The sequence below is a fragment of the Gossypium hirsutum genome, chromosome A06 (assembly GCF_007990345.1).
Source record: "Gossypium hirsutum isolate 1008001.06 chromosome A06, Gossypium_hirsutum_v2.1, whole genome shotgun sequence".
In the NCBI taxonomy this organism is placed as follows: Eukaryota; Viridiplantae; Streptophyta; class Magnoliopsida; order Malvales; family Malvaceae; genus Gossypium; species Gossypium hirsutum.
This window is the reverse complement of record NC_053429.1, coordinates 3,041,506-3,063,540: the sequence shown is the minus strand read 5'-3', so window position 1 is coordinate 3,063,540 and position 22,035 is coordinate 3,041,506. Positions and strand designations below refer to the sequence as shown.

Genomic DNA, 22,035 nt, shown 5'->3' with positions numbered 1-22,035 from the left:
AACTAATCATAGATTCAAGAGTGCGGGTTTTGACGAAGAAGGGCAAGAGCAAAGAGAAAAAAGAATGGACCCTTGCCCTTTCGTACGGCTTACAGTGGGGAATCTGGCATTGAAAGTGCCAGTTGCGTCTAAACCGGCTCGGTCCGTTGTTCATCCATCGTGGTCGCCGTGTTTTTGCAAGATTAAGCTTAACAATTTCCCTTTACAAACCGCTGTTGTTCCGTACATTCCGTCGGAGAATCATTTCCCCGATAACCAACCACCATCTATTGCCGCTACTTTCCACCTGAGCAAAGCAGATATCGATAAACTCGCTGCGAAGTCGATATTTTCCGCTAAGCTTTCCCTTAAGATCGCTGTCTATACCGGTCGGAGCGGCGCTACTTGCGGGGTTAACTCCGGTCGTTTGTTAGGGAGAGTGTCGGTGCCTTTGGATCTGACGGGAACTGATTCTAGGGCTTGTGTTTTCCACAATGGCTGGATTTCAGTCGGGAAAGAAGGTAATAAAAATTCCTCCGCTCGGTTTCACTTGAATGTTAAAGCGGAACCCGACCGGAGATTCGTTTTTCAGTTCGACGGCGAGCCGGAATGTAGTCCTCAAGTGTTTCAGATCCGTGGAAATATCCGGCAACCCGTTTTCACTTGCAAGTTCAGTTTTCGAAATACCGGTGACCGGAATCAAAGATCTAGGTTAGTTACTAATTTTTGAATGCCAGACAGTACGGTACAGCAAAGTTAAAAAGTTTTAAAAAATGACAACTTTTTAACTTTTTACTGTTGAGTTAGTTTGTGATTTGCTTGTGGAGTAATTTTTTTCAGTTAAAAATCGTACAGGCCGTTACAGTCAGAGCCAAGTAGTTCTCGGAGTTGGTTAAGCTCGTTTGGGAGCGACAGGGAAAGGCCAGGGAAAGAGCGAAAAGGATGGTCAATAACAGTCCACGACTTATCCGGCTCACCTGTAGCCGCCGCTTCAATGGTCACACCTTTCGTGGCTTCACCCGGTTCGGACCGAGTCAGCCGTTCTAATCCCGGTTCATGGCTTATTCTCCGTCCAGGAGATGGCACCTGGAAACCCTGGGGCCGTCTCGAAGCTTGGCGTGAACGTGGTTCTTCCGATGGACTCGGTTACCGCTTCGAGCTCATTCCCGACATGAGCGCATCGGCGGCTATCGTCTTGGCCGAATCAACGCTTAGTTCGAAGAAAGGCGGGAAGTTCGTCATCGACCTCGGCAGCAACAGTGGCGGAGGAGCTTCAAACTGGCGGAACAAGCCGGTGAACGCGACGTCTCCGGCTTGTAGCCCGAGAAGCAGCGGGGATTACGGGTACGGACCATGGCCATTTTGCCTTTACAGAGGATTCGTAATGTCGGCTCGCGTGGAAGGAGAAGGCAAGTGTAGCAAACCCTGCGTGGAAGTTAGCGTGCAGCACGTGAACTGTACGGAAGATGCAGCTGCTTACGTGGCGTTAGCAGCTGCCGTTGATTTAAGTATCGATGCATGCCGGCTTTTCTCTCAACGGTTGAGAAAAGAGCTCAGTAATCCCCACGACATAGTTGTCTAATCCCCATTCCCTTTTTTTCCCTTAATGGATAGGTTTTAGTTTCCATGGTGGAAAGCAAGAGGTTTTTTACTTTTTTTAATTTACCTTTTTCCTTAAAAGAGATTTTTACTATTTAACCAAAGAAGCTTCAGTAATTTCCTCTTTTTTACCTCTAACTTAAAAAAAAAAACTGTACAGTGAAGTCAAGGGAAGCACGCTTTGTTTTTTTAACTGTGTGGCTTGTTTTTTTTTTTTTAATTATTATGAAAAAAACTATGTTTGTATTTGAACTAGAGTGCAAGGATAGATGATGTGCTGTAATGTCAATTTGTAGTTGGCGATTTTGTTTTATATATAATCTATACTCTAATCCTGGTTTTATTTTTTAATGATTGTTTATTTGTCTTTGATTACAAAACAAGGGCCAATGGTGGGAGTGCACGTTACCGCTGTTTTACTATATTATAATTGAAGAATGGGTGATGTGTGCTGTAATCCGCTTTCATTAGTGTGTAGGCATAGAGAAGAGAGGTAGAGTTTTAAGAGTTGCTAATAGGGGGCAGGGATACGTACAGAACATTTTTGTGGAGGGTCCAAATGAGATTTTGACAGTGTATTAATTTGTGTTTTTACAATTTCTATATGGGTTTTAAAGTAATTCTATCATTTTTGGGGTTAAGGCTAGCCACTAGGGATATGGTGGAATTGGATAGGGTGAATGTTGCCGAATCACTATAATATTCATGGGATAGTGGGATGCATCCATCCTATTCTATCTCATTCTAATTTAATTTTTGTTATTAATATTTTTAAAATCAAATTAAATATTTTTAAACATGAAATGCATTATTTTTATAGTACATTATTACAGTTTTATTATTATAATAATTATATATACAAGAGTAAAATGATACGGGGTAGGGGAAACAATTATTTTAACCTTTTCATTTTCACTATTCAAAAATAGTTCATTGTGTGTTTTGATTTGTATGGAGTGATGGTTAAAGTGATTGGCATGAGTTTTACCTCTTATATTATATCACAAAAAGGAAATTAGAAAGCATGCTATGTTTCACTAAAATCATGGTTTTGTTATGACTTAAATCATTCTCATTTTAGGGTCTAAAGGGGTGTTTTAAGAGCAGAGGTTTCTTAGGAAGGCTGGATAGGTGTATATATATGTGTAATATGAAGGTAAGAGCTGAAAATGGAAAGTGGTAGGACCTGGATTTGGTGGCACCTGCCTGCCTACTTACAAATGGGTCCGATTGAGTTTTTTTTTTTTTGTGGACCAATATGAGGACCATGACCTTACCCTTCAAAACTTGAAACAGGGGAAGGGACGTCAAAGGAGGTCAGAGAAGCATGTGGGTGCTATGCTCTGCACGACACACTGGCACTGCACATAAAATGGTTCAAAGTCCTTTCTAGTGTGTAAAACCAAATGGTCAAAAAGGGTTTTGTTATATATTTAATAAAAATATGAGGGGGGTAGAGTGTTATGTGCGTGGGAAAGGGGGTGAGAGAGAAATAAGATTAATAGAGTAAACGAAAAGTGTCAGCTTTTGTTGGAAAGTGAAAGGGTTGTTAAGTTAAACAATGGTAGCGTGGTGGGGGTGAAAGCCCAAAAAAACGTTGGTGAGAGCGTGGTGGGGATGAGCATCACTATCACATGACGTGGTGTGGTACCATGGGGGAGAATTGGGAATCAGCGGTCCACCCCACCCTACATCCAGCACACTGTTTTTGCCTATGAAATTTGGAGCTCCTTACCATGCTCTTTTGCCTCACCCTCCGCCCACAAATGGTTTATGTTCCAAGTTTCCACCTCATTTTAGTAATTTCAATGGAAAAGAATTGGTTTTTCTTTTTTTGGAGTCTCAACTTCGAATATTACTTCTACATTTCGGTTTCATCCTTGAGTTAGTGTTTGAGCTCAATAGTTATTCTCACAGTTGAGTTTGAATATTTTTGGGTTCAAGCTAGTTTTTGATATTTTTTTAAAAATTCTAAAATTTAAGTTTTAATGTGAGAATAATTATTAAGTTTAAGAACTAATTTAAACAAGACAAAATTTAAACTCTAATGTGAGGACAAATTTAAGGATGACAATGGAGCGAGACAAAAGCGAATGTTATAAAATCCACCACTGCTCCATAGTTAGCATCCTCTATTCTACCACCCGTCTCACTCTCATAATTGAGTTGGTACTTAGTTAACTAGTGATACCAACTCAATTAAATATTTAAAAATTTAATATATAGTATAAATAAGTATATATGTCTAATTTATAACCATAACTGTGTAATTTTTTTTTAAAAAAAAACTTCACTCAGAATTGATAATTTTATAATAAAAAAACTCTAATTTAATCACACCACCAATGAAGCTTTGATCTTGTTGGTAAAAGTTAAAATCCTAGGTCATTGAATATTCGCGTTCGAGTCCCACTATACATAATTACCATGTGCGAACTTTCTATCCTACCATATATAATTATTATGAGTGATTTGTATTAACTTGATTCTATTTTATAGTTGCTCAAACATATATATATATATATATAATTGGAATATACTTATAATTGCACTATAGTCAAACTTTCTATAACTACTTACTTTGATAATGTCTTTTCATTTATAACATCAACAACTAAAAACTACAAAATATATTTTTTATTAAATTAATTTTCTATAACATATTCATATTTTAAAAAATGTATAACAACTCCCTCTATGTAATATTTAAAATTTTAAGAGATTATTATAAAAAGATTAATATTTATATTTGTTAACTCCCCTTAACTCCAATTTAATTACTTTTTGGGTGTTTTTTTTATTTATTTTCTCCAAGGATTTTAATATGGCTAGTGGGAATTAGTGAGGATTGGGATTTGACCATTTTAGGGATTTATGAAATTATTTATTCATTTATTATGGTGTAAATGATGGTTTACATTTTTTTTAGCACATTCATATCTTATATCTACTAATGATATTATCAATTATTTTTTTCAAGTTGCAATCATGACTTTACCAATGGAGCATGCACCCATCATTGCTGCTTCAATCCACATTATTTAACCACTATTTCTCATTTTCATGAAATTGTTGTTACTTACTGTTTGTTTATACACTATTATTTGGCATAGTGTGACTAAAAACTAAAATTTAGGTTAAAAACGGTAAATAAAGTTTTAATTCGATCAGTATAAATATTATTGTAAATATAAGAGGATATGAATTCGACTGTGTTGAAGCATATTATCCTCTTATTTATGGGTTAATAAAATGTTATTGGTAGTTTTAAGTATTATGTCAAGCAAGATAGATATGATTAAAACCTATAAAAATATTAAAAAATTAAATTAAAAACAAAAATAAATAAAACACCTATTATTATTCTAATTTTGTTTTTGTTTTTATTTTCAATGATAATACCTAATAATAATAATCCTTAGTTTATGATTATAAATAAAAATATCTTTAATGAATTCTAAAACACAACATATACTAAGAAATGGAATGAATAATTCGATTATTAAAAAATAGATATAATGATAAATTTAATTTTTAATATCTACATTTTTTATCAATTTGGTCATTATTATTTTTATTAAATGTAGTTATTAATCTCTCAAAAATATTTAAATTGCTCTTCTTTAACAAGAATGTTGATTAAAATATTAAATTTTTAACGATATTGGTATGGCAACTTGTGTGGTGATTCACATGCAGTTCATGCTAATATGACACTATTTATATTATATGTCACGGTAAAAAATAATTTAAAAATTATAAAAATATTCAAAAAATAAAAAAAAATACAGAATTCAAAATTAAAAAACTATTCATAAAAATTAAAAAAATAGCATGACGTACATGTGAATTGCTATGTAGGCTGCCATGTTAAAAAAAGTTTAACATTTTAGTTAGCATTTCTATTTAAAGAACAACATATTGATTCCTTTTAAAAAATGTTAATGGTCAAGTTTAATTCTTTTTTAAAATGTTGATGACCTTATTTAACTAAAAAAATAATTATATAAAAAATATATATTTTTAAAATTTTTAAGCGATGACGTGATACAATATCAAAATATCATATCATGATACCTTAAAAAAAAATCATATTTCTAGACTAATATGTACCAAAAATAGCTAAGTACCAATACGAAAAATTATCAAATTCAGGGATCAAATAATACATTAACCCTTTTCATAAAAGAACATTCTAGAGAAAACCAGATGGATAGAAATAAAGAAATTGGGACATTATATGTTTAGATGTCTCATTCATAATATTTGGTGAAAAATCATAATCAAAATATTATGTTTGGGTCGTCGGATATTCCTAATCTTATTCATTTTCCCCATTATAGCTTTGTAGACCCCAAAATAAATATCAACTAATGACGTTAGTAATGACGTTTAGTCATTATGTACCCAAATTGTCCTTTTGAGGTTTTCTCCTTTGATATATATATATTTTTAATTTTTTAAAATATTTATCAAAATTTTAAAGTCATTTCATATCGAAGACGAGGATCGAAGTCTCGACTAATGGTTAATATAAAAAAGACTCTTACTACCTCATTTAATTCCCATAACTAAATTTCAAAATGTCTTAATAAAATTTTAAAGGTTTTTTTTTTAGCTTGAGGTTAAATGCCAACTCGTGTTTTAGATGGAGTATATCTATAATACAAAGATTAAATTTTTAAATAATTATGTATTTAGTGTATGAACAATTTAGATTTAATGCGTTGAAAAATAGTTTTATTATTATTATTTTTCAACATGCTAGCATTCATTACGAAAAAAGTGTTAATAAGTTTGAAGGTTGGGTACCTAATTCAATAGACAAGTCTTATATAAAGAAAGTTAAGCAATCCAATCACAAGTCATAATACAATTCCTAGAAGTGAATAAAAAAGAAATGTCCGCCATGAAAACCGGAGGATTCCCAAGGGAAGTCGATGCATAGCTTGTCGTCAAATTCCAAGATACCTCGTTGCATGATGATCGTGGATTAGCTTAGAGCCAATCGTCAATGCATAGACTTTAGCCGCCAATTCCGAAGAGGAATATATTAGTGCGCTGGCGCCAACAATTACACTTCTAAGATGGTTGCGAACAAAAGCCACTATTGTAGCTTTGGATGAAGCAGAAGAGAACGTTGCTTCACAGTTAATATGTACTTTGCCAAGCGTCAATGCATAAGGCTTTAGCCACCAACACCAAAAAGGAATATATTAGCGTGATGGCTCCAATAATTACACTTCTAAGATGGTTGCGTACAAGAGCCACTATTCCAGCTTTGGATGAAGCAAATTAAAGACAACGCTACATCACAGTTAATATGTACTGCACCTTCTGGTGGAAGGAGGATCCAAGTTGAGTCTCGAGAGGATGGAATCAGAGTCAGAGGTTGATTTTTTGATAGAAAGGTGGAGTAACTTTGGAGTGCTTCATTCCACACTTGGATTGGTCCTTTGGTTTTCCTTTGATAATGAATTGAAACCCACCATTGGGCAAAAGATGGAAACCTCACTGGATTAAGATCATAATGGAAGGGTGAAGCTTGCTAAGTTGCTCGGGTTGGAGGATCAAAGGAGAGAATGTGCTCTAACAAATCTGAATGGTCGTTGCATTTAGTGGCAAAGCCAAGGGGCAGGCAAGGTCTATCTTGGTTAAATAAGAAATTTTTCCTTTAGTCCTCCTAAAATATAAATAATTTAAATGGGTAAACTATTAAAATAATAACTTTTGTTTGATTTAGGTTATATTTTAGTCACTTATGTTTGAAATGTTACGTTTTAGTCACTTACGTTATCATGTTGTAGCATTTTAGTCACTGAGCCGTTAATTTCTATTAACGGTGTAACGGTAAGCTGACTTGGCACGTTTCAATTGAAAATTTTAGGTTAAATTTCATAACTAGTCCCTATATTTTTTTTATTTTGAGCAAATTATTATTTTTCTTTTTTTTCTTTATTTTTCATTCTCTTCTACTTCTCCCCCTGTTTTCTTTTAACGTAGTTTTTCTATATTTTCTATTTGTTAAAACTAATTCACAAGCTCACCTCACTCGAAAGAATTAAATTGTTCAAAAAAAAAATAAAAGTATAGAGACTATTTTAACAAATGAAAAACATAGAAAAACTACGTTAAAATAAATTGAGAATGGAAGAGATTGAAAAAAAAAAGAAAAAAATGAAAGTTAAAAGAACATAAAGAAAAAATTAATTTGATCAAAATGAAAAATAAGGGAACCAATTGTATAAATTAACTTAAAATTTTTGTTTGAAATGATTATTTAACGTGCCACATGTTACACTGTTAACGACAATTAATGACTTAGTGACTAAAATGTTACAACACCGTAACGTGATTAAAACGTAACATTTCAAACATAAGTAACTAAAATGTAAATTGAGCTAAATAAAAAATTTAACCAATTTAAATTAAGTTTTTAACTTTTGAATAAATGGAAAATTTTCATTTCTAGTCCCCTTAAAATATAGATAATGTGATTTAAGCATTTTAATGAAAAAAAATTAACATTGGTCCCTAAATCTTTTTTATAATTTTATCTTGACCCCTAAATAAAATTTATGACTTTGTCCTGCCTACGTCTTGGGTAGGAGGCCGAGAAACTTCGATGTCTCGCTACAAGATTTTCGTTGGGGAGCACTTTTAGGCTCCAAATTGTGCCCTATTCTTTTTTCTTTTCTTTTTTTTTTACCTACAGTTAGAGCATGAGGCATATTTCGCGGAATTGTCATGAGATAGACGAAGAAAGTGATTACCCGATTGGATGATAACATGGTCATGTTTCGTGTAGTATCAAATAAGAGAATATTCTTAAAATTTTATTTTCGTATTTTACATATGCAAAATGCTAAGCTGATTCAATGACCTGATTGATAAAATAATAATATTTTAAGGATTAAAAAAAAATTTGAAGTTTAGACTAATTTAAAATCTAATCAGTAGTTTAGAGACCTCTAGTATAATTACTCCATGCTATAAATATACTGATTTTCCCGTGTTGAACTGCTATTAGTCAAAAAAAAAAAAAGCCAATTAGCTCAGTCACCATCCAAAAAGTGTGTAACTTTGAACTGGATCTACAAAATCCAGTTGAAGTGTTAAAGAAGATGAAAGCATTGGGGTGGTGGTTAATGCTTGTGGGTTCACTTCGATTAGCCTCCGTTTGGTTCGGCTTCTTCGATATCTGGGCTCTTCGTCTCGCTGTTTTCTCCAGCACTTCCAGTAAAACTTTCTTTCTCTGTTTTCTTCATTTTATTAAATATTTCCTTTTTGATGTTTGGTTTTCTGTGAATTTGATGATACATTTTACGAAATGGTCACTAACTCCGACAATAACAAATCTTTTTAATTTTTAAACAAAAGGAAGAAACTTTGTTTTTGTAAGCCATGGAGAGACAATGTGCTGTTCTTGTGTGCGTGCCAAGTGTTTGTTTGTCTGTTTAAGTTAGATAAAGGTCGCTTCAAATACCCAGATTAAAAAATATGGAGAAAAAAAGTGTAATTTGGGATCCCAATGTTTAGAGATTTTGATGATTCTTATAGGGAAAAATGGGAAAAAAAATTAGTTAATGTGCCAATTTGGTATTTAGCTTAAATTAATGTAATATGTTTGCTTCTTTGAATCTATTATATAAGATTTTTTAGTTCTTTCTTCTAGGGGTGTATTGGATTTGTTGGTTTTTTATTCGATTTATCGTTTTATTTGCATTGAATTTGAGATTCTTGCTTGATAGTCCAATGCTGATTATGGATCTTGAAATTTGTCTTGGTTGATGAGAAGGAATGAGGGTTGAGGAGAGTGCAAGATTCATATTTGTACCTTAGTCAAAGTAGCAAAACCAAGAATGATATGGATTTGAAATGTATTAATTCGTAAAAATGTGGACAAATCTAGAATTATAAGGGAATGGTGGATGAATTTGGTAAGCATGCAATGGATTTTGGTGGCGCCATTGTCCAAGAAAGATTTTAGATGTATGAAATGGAGTAAACAAACATAAAAGAGATTTGGGGTATCTGAGAATTTTATTGTAGCTTCAATTACGGTTCTTTTAAGTGCATGTATAAGCTCTTAGTTGAAGAGAAGACGATGTTGGCAGCAAAGGGGTCACTGGTGGTTTCAAAGAAGGAAATTTAGTGATGAGGATGCAAAGTTTGATTCAAGTTTGAACACATGGTGGAACTATTAAATCATGGATCTTTAAAAGGAATCGGTTTGGCGCAGAAGGTTTCTGAGCTCAAGAAAGATGTGGAAATTTGGATTTTGACTAATGTCAGAAAAGTTAATACTTGGAGTATAATGTGAAAATGTTCTTGGTCCTTTAATGGTCTTTAGGGGCATGCATGTACGGTTTTCACTTTCAATTGTATGATATGTTATAGCTAAAGGGAAAAAGATGGAGGGTTACCTAAAATTTAAGTTAATACAAACCACTTCTTATGGAAGCATGTCATTAATGGCTTGAGCAGGATCTTTTGTGCATGTAATGCAATGGGGAAACTATTTTAGGGATAAAAGGGTTTTTCATGAAAAAAACCCTAAAGCTATGTTTTGATGATATATTTTACCTTCCCAAGTTAATTCGGTAAAAATACCTTGGGGGCCCTTATACTAGGTGTCAAATTGTATTTTGCCCTCTCTACTAAAAAAATGGGCAAATTAGTCCCTGTACATTATATCAAAGAGCAAACTGGTTCTTTCTATTAGAAAATTCATTCATTTTTACTATTAAAAATCAGTATGGCTAACAGAATAATCAAATAGTAACTTGTGGCATGCCATATGTGTCTCATGCTGACATACAAATACTAGTTTTTAACGATAGAAATGGATAAAAATTTTAACAGAAGGGCCAATTTACTCTTTGATCTAATGTTTAAGGACTAATTTGCCTACTTTTTTAGTAGAGAGGGCAAAATGCAACCAATTCCTAGTACAAGAGCCTCCATGGTACTTTTACCAATTATTTCTTATTGATGATATCAAGTATATGTTTCAAACAAAATAAAGGAGTTTGGAATTGAAATCCTCTAAATAGGTAGCTTTACTTTTGCTGCTAAAAAGCTCTAAATTTTTTTAAATTTCTTCAACTTCATATCTGGAGGGAGTGAACAGAACATATGATTATCTAACCGTGAGATATCAAAATTAGTCAGCTATGGCATCATTGCATCGATATGTTTCCTTATACATTCTGTTCCTATTAATAAAATTCCTAACTCTCTTGCAGTATGTACAAGCGAAAGCAGTTTCATTTCTTTTTTGGCTAATAGAACAGCCTTTGCAAATAATGTAACAATAAGCTGTTCTGCTTTTCTGTCTCAGGGTTCAATTAGTTTCTTGTTGAGGAATAGTAAGTTTTTTGAGATCTTGATAATTGGTTTTCCATTTTGTTTCTAATGATATATGCAGTGACTGAAGTTCATGGGAGGACATTTGGAGTTTGGACACTTTTGACTTGTACTCTCTGCTTCGTATGCGCATTCAACTTAGAAAACAAGCCACTATACTTGGTGACATTTTTGTCATTCATCTATGCCTTTGGTCACTTTTTGACTGAATACCTTTTCTATCACACAATGGCCCTCTCAAATTTGACAACTGTTGGCATATTTGCAGGTATATTGTTCATGAGACTTATGAGAGTAAACATGCCAAGGCACTGCTTTTACATAAAGTTTTTGGTAAAAGTATCATGGAGGCCCTAGTATTAGGAGTTAGATTGCATTTTATCCCCTCTACTCAAAAAATGGGCAAATTAGTTCCTGTACATTAAATTTACAAGCAAACTGGTCATTTATGTAAAAATTTTCATCTATTTATCTTGTTAAAAACTAGCGTAGTTGACGAAATAACCAAACAATGATACGTGACATGTATCTCATGATAATATACAGGGACGGATTTTTAACAATAGAAATGGATGAAAATTTTAATAGAAGGACCAGTTCCCTCTTTAATCTAATATACATGGACTAGTTTGTCAATTTTATGAGTAGAGGGGGCAAAATGCAATCTCAAAGGGGCCTCCATAGTACATCTACCAAAGTTTTTCCATTTAAGTTGCTGAAAATTTTCCTTTATAAAACAGACTTGAAATGATAAAATATATGTTTGCCAAAGATCTCATATTTTTTATACTTATTGGCATGAACATCTTTAGCAGAAATCTCAATTTGCCTTAATGATATTTTTTCTTCATTTTAGAATTATTTTGGTTCATCAAACACGATGATTTGGTTTAAAATATTTTGGGTAATCATTTGCCACGGGACTCTGACTACTATACAACTAAGCGGAAGTTGCCATTTTTGCCTTATAACTAATTATGTTTTCTTTTTTCTATTCTGGAAATCAGGGACATCGATTATATGGATGCTTTTACAGTGGAATGCACATCAACAGAGGCATGTTAAGCATCCCTGAACCTGAATTTATATTCACTTTTAGTTACTTATGGACATTGATTTTATGTTCTCGATCAATACTTAATGATAAAGAGCTGTTTAAAAACTAGATTGATACATGCATTGATTCTTATAAGGATGCATGCATTGAACTGATACTGTTACAAGTTATATAATCTTTTTGATACAACTCCAAATATGGTTTGTTTTCTTCCTGGTTATATAATCTTTGACATATTTCTTTAACAGTGATGAGTTAATGCAAAAACACTTTGTACAGTTCCTATAAAGAATCTAAAGACCCAATTCTTACTAACACCTAGTTTCCCACTCGGTGTTAGTGATAGAGCTAAGATGGTAAGCCACCAAGTTTCTCAATAACACCTCTTTGCTCATCATCTTCATCAATCTTGTGCTGCTCGTCAACTTCTCATGGATTGATCTTCCAATAAACTCAAATCTTCAAGTTGGATTTCCTTATCTTTATCTTCTTCATCAATGAAATCCTCAACTTCCTCACTTTCTTCCCCTTCCGTTTTCTCTTGATCATGTCCGTCGATCTCATCGTCCCCACCCCCTCTTCCATCATCTTCACTTTCCTCGACTTTACCTTCCTCCACCTCTTCTTCCATTTCTTCATTGATATCCGCAGATGATGACCCTTCCCCTTGAGGATCAAGGTCTTTCCTCCCAAGTTTTACGATTGCATGGCTGTGCTCGGTTGTCACCGTTTGGAAAATCCCACTTCCCTTGTTATTGTAACTGTTCCTAGCTTGGTTGAACAACCAAATGCAAAGTGCAACCAAGGCACATATTTGAAGCACATGTTTTACTTTGAACCCTTTATACCTCTGGTTTCTACTAGGTGCTTGCTTTAGCATGGTGAACCCCTTGAATTACAAACCTTAATATCTGTCAAAGAACGATCAACAATTAGATAAAGACACTACAAAACTCTATATGTTTAATCCCCTATTGTTCATAACAAGAAATTTAACTTTTGATACACAAAATGTTTGTTCTTTTTTCTATAGGGTTTAACCACTATGATAGGGTAAAAGGTTCACAAGGGAAGCATGAATAGGGCTAGGGGATGTCATGGTTTTGACAAAAAAGATTAATTTCAAAAGGGTAGATTGTTGCCTCACTCTAAAAAGAAAGATCTCATTTCATTAATGAAACCTTATCTCCACATGAAATGTGGCTAATTGGTATTTGTGAACTAAATTACTCATTGTCGAGACTTGTTTGGAATAATGGTTAAAGCTTCTCTTTAGCACTTGAATGACACAATTTCAAACATTATCATTTCCTTTGTCGCCCCCTAATATTGTAATGATAAGTTTCATGCTCTACATTCAAAGGGTCTATTTGAAAACTTTTGTTTTCAAATTGGAAGATACACACTTAAATGTGCTCTTGAAACAACTACTTAGAAATTATTACAACAGCAATAATGCCAATTAAGCTAGTAGTTCATTGGCTAGCTCATTTTATTTTTAGTAATATGAATATTCAAAGAAACATCTTTGAATTAAAACCTAACAAGGGAAGTGTAACTCCCTTTTCTCTATGGGGGCCATAATGAAAACAACAGTGAAAAAACCATGGTAAACCCTTTTTTTCTCAGACAAATCCTCCTCAGAATTCAACTTAAAATCAGACAAAACCCATTTAAATTTGAGGCAGAAAACTCATAAAACATACTACAGGTCAGAGAATAAAGGTGAGAAAAAGAAAAGATACCCTCTAGAAAAGGCAGATCCTTATATATATATATATAAATAAAAACTTGTAAAGGAGTAAAAAACGATATATTTTTTATGTAACCTGGAATCTTGGGTTCGCTTATGTCCAAGAAAAAGGTGTACTTCCAGTTTCAAAAGGCAGCAGCAGCAGCAGCGGCAGCGGCAGCAACAGCAACAGTCATATTTTCTAAAACAAATCTTTGTCCAAGGAAATGGTAAGATAGGAAGAGTGTGGAGGGCACGATGGATTAGCCATTGAAACAACTACTTTTGGGGTTTAGGGTTTTAAAGGTTAGCTTATCAAAGAGAGACAAAAGGGTTGAGAAGTGAAGGCTGAAAACACACACTGAAACAGAGAAACTATCACATGGATGTCAATTGTTTCATTCATTGGCCTTACCTTCATGTGTGGGTATGGTTTGGTGGTGTGGGGTTTCATCATATTCATGACTATTGATAAGTATATATTATCTTGGTAAAAGTATTTTGCAGGACTTAGGCTAGGAGTTAAATTATATTTTATTTTTTTATTTAAAAAATAAACAAATTAATTTTTGTATGTTTGATCAAAGAGTAAATTAGTTTTTTATAAAAATCTGTTTTAACTGTTAAAAATTGGTCTTGCACATCAATATACATGGTACACCACGTATTATTATCTGATTATTCCATCAATTACTTTATCTTTTAATAATACAAACGGGTAAAATTTTAATAAAAAAGACCAGTTTACTCTTTAATTTAATTTATAAGGATTAATTTACTCATTTATTAAGTAAAGAGAACAAAATTTAATCTGGCTCGTAATATAGGATTGTTTGATACTTTTACCATATATATTATATAACATACGAGTGTCGGTGACACATTCCAAAATTCCCTAATCCACATAGGAAACATCACTGTAGATCAATAATGCTAGCATTCATTGAAAAGTACAATATATATATTCCCAGTAATCCAAAATTTACTGCCATGGGGTGAAAATTAATGCAACTTTTATCAAAATCTTAGAGGTAATATGGTTGCAGGCGAAAGGGCGTGAAATGAACAGAGTGGTGGTGCCTTTTTTTTTTTTCAACTAAGAACCTCAGTGAAATCTCCTTTTCTTTATGTCAATGGTGGGGCTCTACTGCCATGCACCAGAAAATTTTAAAAAAAGGGCACTTTTTAACTAAAATTTGAGCTTTTGCCTCTCAAGGTGTAAATCAAGTTAATGGTAATAGTGCATAAATACAAATTCAAAAGTTTGAAATAACCTAAGTTGAATTTTGTACTAAGAGTTAGATTAAAGACTATATCAGTCATTTATATTAAAAATTTTATTCATTTCTATTATTAAAAGCTGGTGTAGCTGGCAAAATAAACTTGTACTCCATGTTGACATATATGAACTAATTTTTAACAGTAAAAGTGGATGAATTTTTAATAGGATCAATTTGCTTTTTAGTATGATGTACAATGATTAATTTGCTCATATTTTAGTAAAGGAGACAAAATAAAATCTAACTCTTAGTACAGTTGTCTTCATAATTCTTTTACCAGTGACATAACATATCATAATGAGTTTAAAGATTATACATAATTTTGGTGGGAAATTTGATTGCTTGATTGGGAAGTGTTAGCTAAAGTTGAGTATCCGATCAAATCGAGTTAAAAAATTTCAAGTTAGTTGAGTTGATGGATCCTATTTTATCATCCTAACTCGATTTGAATTTTTCTCTAATTGAGTTGAGTGAAATAGATTCAAGCCAAGTTGAATAAATTTTTTTCGAGTTAAATTTTAAAAAATGGACCGACCATATTGGAATCTTGTTGACAATATGATTAAATTCCAAGTTAAAGAATATAAATATCATGTATATTTAAAAACTCTTTTAAAACAAGGTAAGATCAAAAAAAAAAGAAGATAATTTGTGTGATAAACTTGATTTGATAATTTATTTGTTTAAGGCCTCAAATTTATTATTTTGAATTTTTTAAAAAAAATTATAATTTAACATTTATATATATTTAGTATTTTTTTAAATTTTTTGAATACATTTTTATAACTACCAGACACCCATGGGGTATTTATATAAATTTATTATTTAAGTTAATCGTATTTTTCGAGCTATAAAATTTAACTCAATTTGAACTAAAAAAATTGAATTACTTATTGAGTTAGATTCTTAAAGACCGAATAACTTTCCTACAATGGTGACTGATCAATTACGGATATATGGCCAATTCTCTCTCAATAGTCTCGGTGCTACTTTATAATTGTACCTTCGTATAATTTGAACAACTTAATTAATTTGAAATTCAAAAAAAAGTCGCAATCAAAAATGTGGAAACATGTGTTTTTTTTTTTTTATGAATGACAAATTTCTCATCACAACATCAAGTTACAGTTTAGGTATTGTCACCAGTCATCTCTGATATGAAAAAAAAAGCCAGGAAAAGTGTGTAAAAAATGGATTCGAATGAGCTAATGCAAAGTTCCCATCCAATATTTACCAATTCTCATCCATGGACTAAATGAGTAATGAATGAAAATGATGAGTCGTTTTTTACAAAAAAAAAAAAAGAAAAAACAAAAGAATGAACATGATAAGTCCTTCAGTAGTCTCTATACAGATCTTTTTTAAGGACCATGTTAAAATGCTGCATTTTCTTTTTGGCAATTTTTGCATTTATATTTTACAAGAAATATATATATTTGCATTACAGTGATGATATACAACAATGAAAATTCAACTATTAATAAGAAAAGCATGATCCATGGTGGTCGGTTTCGCACTAATTCCCATTGTAATAGTTGGGGTGTACCATTTTAATGTTAAACTGTAACAAGTAATATTCTAGTCAATTTTTTTTACTCTGATTAAAATATGGTGTGTCGATCGATGCATGAATAATATTAGAAAATATAAAAAAATTAATTGTTTATTGTTATGCTGAAGATTTAATTGGAACAAAGACCATTAAAAAAAGGCTACACCGAAATATAAAGTTTAATTTTATCTAAAGTATACAAATTAAGATCTAATAAAAAAAACTTACTCACCCTATTATCAAGGAAAATTTTTTCATTCCCCTTCCGCTTTTTAGTCAAAAAAGAGAAAGGAGCTACTAGAACATACTAGTTCCAGTTGAAAAACAGTGCGCCCACTGGTACTAATTACCTTGCTATGATCACTACCATTTATTCAAGGTTTTATTAAGAAATTGGAATCTAAATTATATTCTAATTTAAGGTGATTTTGGATGGATGATTGATACAGTCCGTTTAACTTACTTTTTGTCTTGCACTACAGTATCTAATTTCACTACTATTGCTTTTTTTTTACACTAACCACAATTAAATGCACCATCCATCCAAACCCATCCTTAATTTAATTGGCATCAACATAGTTGCCCGAGGACGTAAGTTTGAGTGCGCTAAAGCGCATTATTCTCTTATTAGAACAAAGACTAAGATTCATGATGTTACACTTATACGAAATGAAGTAAATAAATAAATAAATAACAAAAAAACCTTTTTCAGATTAAATGAAAGTTAAAGGTTAAATTCTGCTATTAGTCCTTATACTTTACAAAACTTGTGGACTTAACCCATGTACTTTAATTTGATCAATTTTAGTTCTTACCCTTTTTGAATTAGTTAAATTTAGTTATTGTATTTTTCAAATTTTAAAATTTTAGTCCTAACCCAAAATAGTAGTACTTAAATCCGTTTGATTAAACTAAATTACTAGTCCTATACTATGTATGTAATTGTAGATTTAGTCAATATTCTCCAATCACATCATTCTAAGTCCTCTAAACTTTTCAAATTTTGAAATTTTAGACTTAATGCAGTAGTATTTCGGGTAATTTATGGAAATAACAAACTAAAATAGTATTGCACATAAAATAATATGTCTGACACATCAGTAAATAACATAACTTAATGAATTTAAAGACAAGCGTATGATCATTACGCTTCAACCCGATTATTCTATTCCACCTCTTAGAACAAAAAGAACTTAAATCAAGGAGAGAATTGAAATTTCAAAAAATTGAAAAGCACAGGATTAAAAAAATATCAAATTAAATCCACTATATTAGTAAAGTACAAGGACTAATAGAAAAATATAACCAAAAATAAATGATGAAGGGCCGTTAAGGATTTATCCCTTCGAGGCAACCCTGTCTGAAAAAAAACTCTGCAGCAAAAACAGGTTCTCAGCTTTCTCTACTGATGTTTTACAGACAGGAAAAAAAAATTCTTGTAACAGACGAAATCACCCATGTCGTCATTTGCCATTATTAATGAAAGAAAATTTTAACTGTAACTAAAGAAAAATACTGTGCATTGTTGAAAAACACATATGGCTACCATGCTAGAGAAAATCCAAGTTAAAAAAAACGACAAAAAGTACTAATTTTTATCCACAAAAAAACAAAACAAAAACTGGGTTTTAATTACTTGAATATGAAGAAATTAATTCAAGGATTGAAAATCATGTTCCCACATTTACATTTCCAACACATTGGTTTATAGTTTGACATATCATTGCCTTTAGAATAAGCAATTGGAAATATTACAATAGCTGTGTTTTGTACTGATCGTGTTGTGATTGGAACTTGAATTGCTTCACATTGTGGACATGAACTGCATCTTTTTTGACACTTTGGTGGTCTTGATCCTATTAGATTCCTCATCATTAATGCCTTGTCTGGTTCATTCCCTATCTGTTTTAGAAAATTTCTGTCATTTCTGTTTGGATACCGAGAAAATAAAAAAAGAAAGAAAAGAAAAAGAACTGAGTTCATGAATATATACCTCATTAGCAACTTTGATGGAAAGTGATCTTCCTGGAAATGGAGTGAAATATAAAAATTTTAAGACATGAATATAAATTGGGTTTCTTTTTTTCCTTTTTTGAGAATAAAAGGAACAAAGATTTTACCTTGAGCAGCCATGAATGTAGCCATGAGGAACAGCAAGGAAATAATGAAGTGTCTGTGTTTATTACTTGAAGAACTGTTCATTTTGGTCATTAAGAGAGATTTTTAAAGAGGAGAGATATGGGATATTAATGAAGACCTCAAAGCAAGGAAATCTAATATAGGTGGCATTGGCAATGGAAACAAACAAAAGAAAAGATGAATCTGTGTAATGCGATATATATATGTCCGAAGGATGGAACGTGGAAGGGCAAAAAGGAGGACTGTAATGAGGGCTAAAAGCAAACTGGAGGGGAGGGGGTGTGGGAGAGGACTTCAACCTCGTTTCATGAGCCACCAAATAAACAAAACTAAGGTGAAAAAAATGAAAATGGCGAGACAAATGAAAATGGTGTAAGTGAAAACAAAAGGGATAATTCAATATTTAGTCTCTGAATTTGATAACTTTTTTAAATTTGGCCTCTGAATTTTTTTGGTTCACAATAGTCTTTAAATTCGGTAATTTTTCTCAATTTTGGTCATTTTTAGTGGTGGATCTCGGGATTAAGTTCTGAAGGTTGATTAAAATTTTAAAAGTTTAATGAGAATTTTTTTTTAAAAAAAATTAGGGGGTAGTTAAATTAAAGTGTTTAAAAATTTTATGAGATTGATGAGAATTTCCAAAAAAGAGAGAGGAGATTTTAATTAAAAAGAGAGAGGAGATTTTAATTAAATTTTGCAAAAAAGGAATAATGAGATTTTTCAAAAATTTGGAGGGCCAAATTAAAATTTTTAAAAAATTCAAGGGAGTAAATAAAATTTCCAAATATTTTGGTCTTTAGGCACCATTACCATCCAACCCTAGTTCTTGTAATGATGTGGTACTTCAAAATTGTACCATGTCAAAGTTTAGAAAAAAAATTATATTTTTAGGTTGAATATATAATTTAGTATCTGAGTTTGACATTTTTTTTTATTATGGTACCTGAGTTTGAAAAATTCACTAGTAACACTAAATTTATTCTATTAACAAAATCATGAAAACTTCAAACCTAATAACATTAGCAATTAACTTTCATCAAATCAATCTTAAAACCCAAATTAAACACCAAAAGGTTAACACCATTACCTTTGGGTACTAAAATATATAACTTTTGTCAAATGCAAATATCAAATTTGACTAAAAAATAACGTAGGTACCACATTAAAAAAAGTATCAAACTTAGATACCAAATGATAAATTAAGTCTAATTTTTTGTAATAATGTAAAATAATATTAGAGTGCTACGTTATCACATAAACTAAAATTGGGAAAAGTTATCAATTTTTAGGACTAGTATAAGAAAAGTCATCATGTGGTCCAAAAGAAGTTTAGGGACCAAATTAAAATATATATATCAAAATTAAGGACTAAATGGTATTTTATCCCAAAACAAAAACAGTAACAAGAAATATCCTTTTACAAACCAAATGACAAAAAATAAGGAGTTTTAACCAAATGGGGTTTATGTAATGTCAATGTTTTCCCTATTCTTTTCAATCTGCCACGTTTACATTCCAGAAAGCACTTTGGGTTTTTTGGATTCTGATTCAGTTGACAGAGTCGGTGACTCGTGAGTCTTCACCAGTTCCACTCCAACATGCCCAAAGGCAAAACCGCCTCTTTAACCATTAATCCGTACTGAACTAGTTTTAAAATTCGTAACCAGATTTATCTCTTAATAAGCGGACCGAATATACCGAATATAGAAGATTAGTTATTGAAAAAATAGGGTTATTTGTGGTTGCTTTACAGACATTCCTATAAGCAGCAGTAAGGTCGCCCATTGTTCTTGGGACTGAAGCTCCCTGTCTTTAACACAGAAAAAAAACACTATCTGTATGTGTTCTGCAATAATCCTAACTGCTTATGCCTACCAATTACACCACTGTTTTATGAAACCATTTCTTCGTCCAAAAACATAAAAACTAATATCCTTTTATGTTTTAGTGTTTTTTCAATGTTGTTACACAATGAGATTCAGCTCCATATTCAGAAATTTTAGGGACTGGTTCTTATGTAGGAGAATACGGGTAAAAATATCATGAAAGTTTTGTATTAGAAATCAAATTATATTTTACTTAAATAGATAAATAAATCATCGTACTTTAGATCAAAGAATAAATTAAAATTTTCATCAATTTTCACTGTTGAAATTAATCATTGTACATTAATGTATACGAATCACGTCACATATCACTATCTAATTATTCTTTTAGCCATATAAACTTGTAATAATATAAATGGAGAGGCTTACTCTTATTTTGGCCCTTGATTCCACTTTTGATACTTAAGGTAAAATTATTTTTATGTACCTAATTCATGAATGTACATTATAGTATTTATGTATGTTTATAGTGCATACCACAAATTAATTCATTAATTAATGTATCATTAATTAATGTATAGAAACTATTGATTGCGATGGTAAAAGTATTATTGATACTTTTATATTAAAAAGTTAAATTAAGTTTATTTATTTACAAAAAAATAATAAATTAATTTTTGTACGATATATCAAAGAAGAAATTGTTCCTTTATATTATAAAATTCATCCATTTTTACTGTTAAAAAAACGGGCGTAGTTGACGGAATAACTAGACAAATACACGTGACGTGCTATGTGTACCTTGTGCCAACATACAAAGATAAGTTTTGAACAGTAGAAATAGATAAAATTTTTAACAGAAAAATCAGTTTACACTTTGATCTAGGTTCAAAGATTAATTTATCCATCTTTTTAATAAAAAAGGACAAAATACAATCTGACTTTTAATACAAAAATCTTCAAATAAATTTACGCTAACAAACTCATAACTCAAATAATAACAAGACAAAGCTTATAATTCGGGTTGGAAATTTTTGCCATAAAAAAGTTTTGAGAACAAATTTTCATGCAAACTTTCCATAAATTAAATGTATGGTACGTTCAATATTTTAACCTCAAAAAAATGTCATTTTTGTAGCTCTTCTTTTTTTTTTTTTTGAACTCTGAATTCTGATACTGAAACCCTTTTTGATTATTTCTCCATTATTGCATACAGTAACATCAGCATCTATCTACATTATTGATCACCAGCTTTATGGTTTACGTGCATTATACAGCACTCAGACAGCAGTAACAATGGCAGCGAGACCTTGGGCCAAAGTCCAGCCCCCACATAACTATCGTTTACAACACTAGTAGGTATCCTACCCATAAGTCTATCCATAATTGTGTGTCTCTATAAACACACACACATATATATGTACATATATGAGATTCTACCTTCTGCTATGTGTTAACGGCTACTGGCTAGGAGCCTTTTGAATACCATTTAAATTAGAAAT

At 31.7% G+C, this 22,035-nt stretch overlaps 3 protein-coding genes across 3 annotated transcripts; 2 read left to right on the top strand and 1 right to left on the bottom strand.

Moving 5' to 3' along the window:
- Positions 1-64: 64 nt before the first annotated feature.
- On the top strand, positions 65-1,929 carry LOC107930606 (uncharacterized). Its single transcript, XM_041114858.1, has 2 exons — positions 65-690; positions 835-1,929. Exons 1-2 carry the CDS (start codon positions 65-67, stop codon positions 1,559-1,561), a joined length of 1,353 nt encoding a protein of 450 aa, XP_040970792.1. The 3' UTR covers positions 1,562-1,929.
- Positions 1,930-8,556: 6,627 nt separating this feature from the next.
- Positions 8,557-12,200, top strand: LOC107930618 (ergosterol biosynthetic protein 28). Its single transcript, XM_016862292.2, has 3 exons — positions 8,557-8,817; positions 11,009-11,215; positions 11,955-12,200. The coding sequence occupies exons 1-3, from the start codon at positions 8,703-8,705 to the stop codon at positions 12,020-12,022; spliced, it is 390 nt and encodes a 129-aa protein (XP_016717781.1). The 5' UTR covers positions 8,557-8,702; the 3' UTR covers positions 12,023-12,200.
- Positions 12,201-18,180: 5,980 nt separating this feature from the next.
- On the bottom strand, positions 18,181-19,103 carry LOC107930568 (EPIDERMAL PATTERNING FACTOR-like protein 2). The gene is made up of 3 exons (XM_016862233.2): positions 18,689-19,103; positions 18,562-18,593; positions 18,181-18,470 (listed from the first exon to the last, which is right to left on the bottom strand). The coding sequence occupies exons 1-3, from the start codon at positions 18,777-18,779 to the stop codon at positions 18,225-18,227; spliced, it is 369 nt and encodes a 122-aa protein (XP_016717722.1). The 5' UTR covers positions 18,780-19,103; the 3' UTR covers positions 18,181-18,224.
- Between the last annotated feature and the right edge of the window lie 2,932 nt (positions 19,104-22,035).

Excerpts from the sequence above, each read along its gene's own strand:
- LOC107930606 (XM_041114858.1), top strand. The coding sequence starts at position 65 with ATGGACCCTTGCCCTTTCGTACGGCTTACAGTGGGGAATCTGGCATTG. Across the intron at positions 691-834 it reads GACCGGAATCAAAGATCTAG|GCCGTTACAGTCAGAGCCAA; the intron begins GTTAGTTACTAA and ends AAAATCGTACAG.
- LOC107930618 (XM_016862292.2), top strand. The coding sequence starts at position 8,703 with ATGAAAGCATTGGGGTGGTGGTTAATGCTTGTGGGTTCACTTCGATTA. Across the intron at positions 8,818-11,008 it reads TGTTTTCTCCAGCACTTCCA|TGACTGAAGTTCATGGGAGG; the intron begins GTAAAACTTTCT and ends TGATATATGCAG. Across the intron at positions 11,216-11,954 it reads AACTGTTGGCATATTTGCAG|GGACATCGATTATATGGATG; the intron begins GTATATTGTTCA and ends TCTGGAAATCAG.
- LOC107930568 (XM_016862233.2), bottom strand. The coding sequence starts at position 18,779 with ATGACCAAAATGAACAGTTCTTCAAGTAATAAACACAGACACTTCATT. Across the intron at positions 18,594-18,688 it reads TACATTCATGGCTGCTCAAG|GAAGATCACTTTCCATCAAA; the intron begins GTAAAATCTTTG and ends CTCCATTTCCAG. Across the intron at positions 18,471-18,561 it reads CCATCAAAGTTGCTAATGAG|ATAGGGAATGAACCAGACAA; the intron begins GTATATATTCAT and ends TTTCTAAAACAG.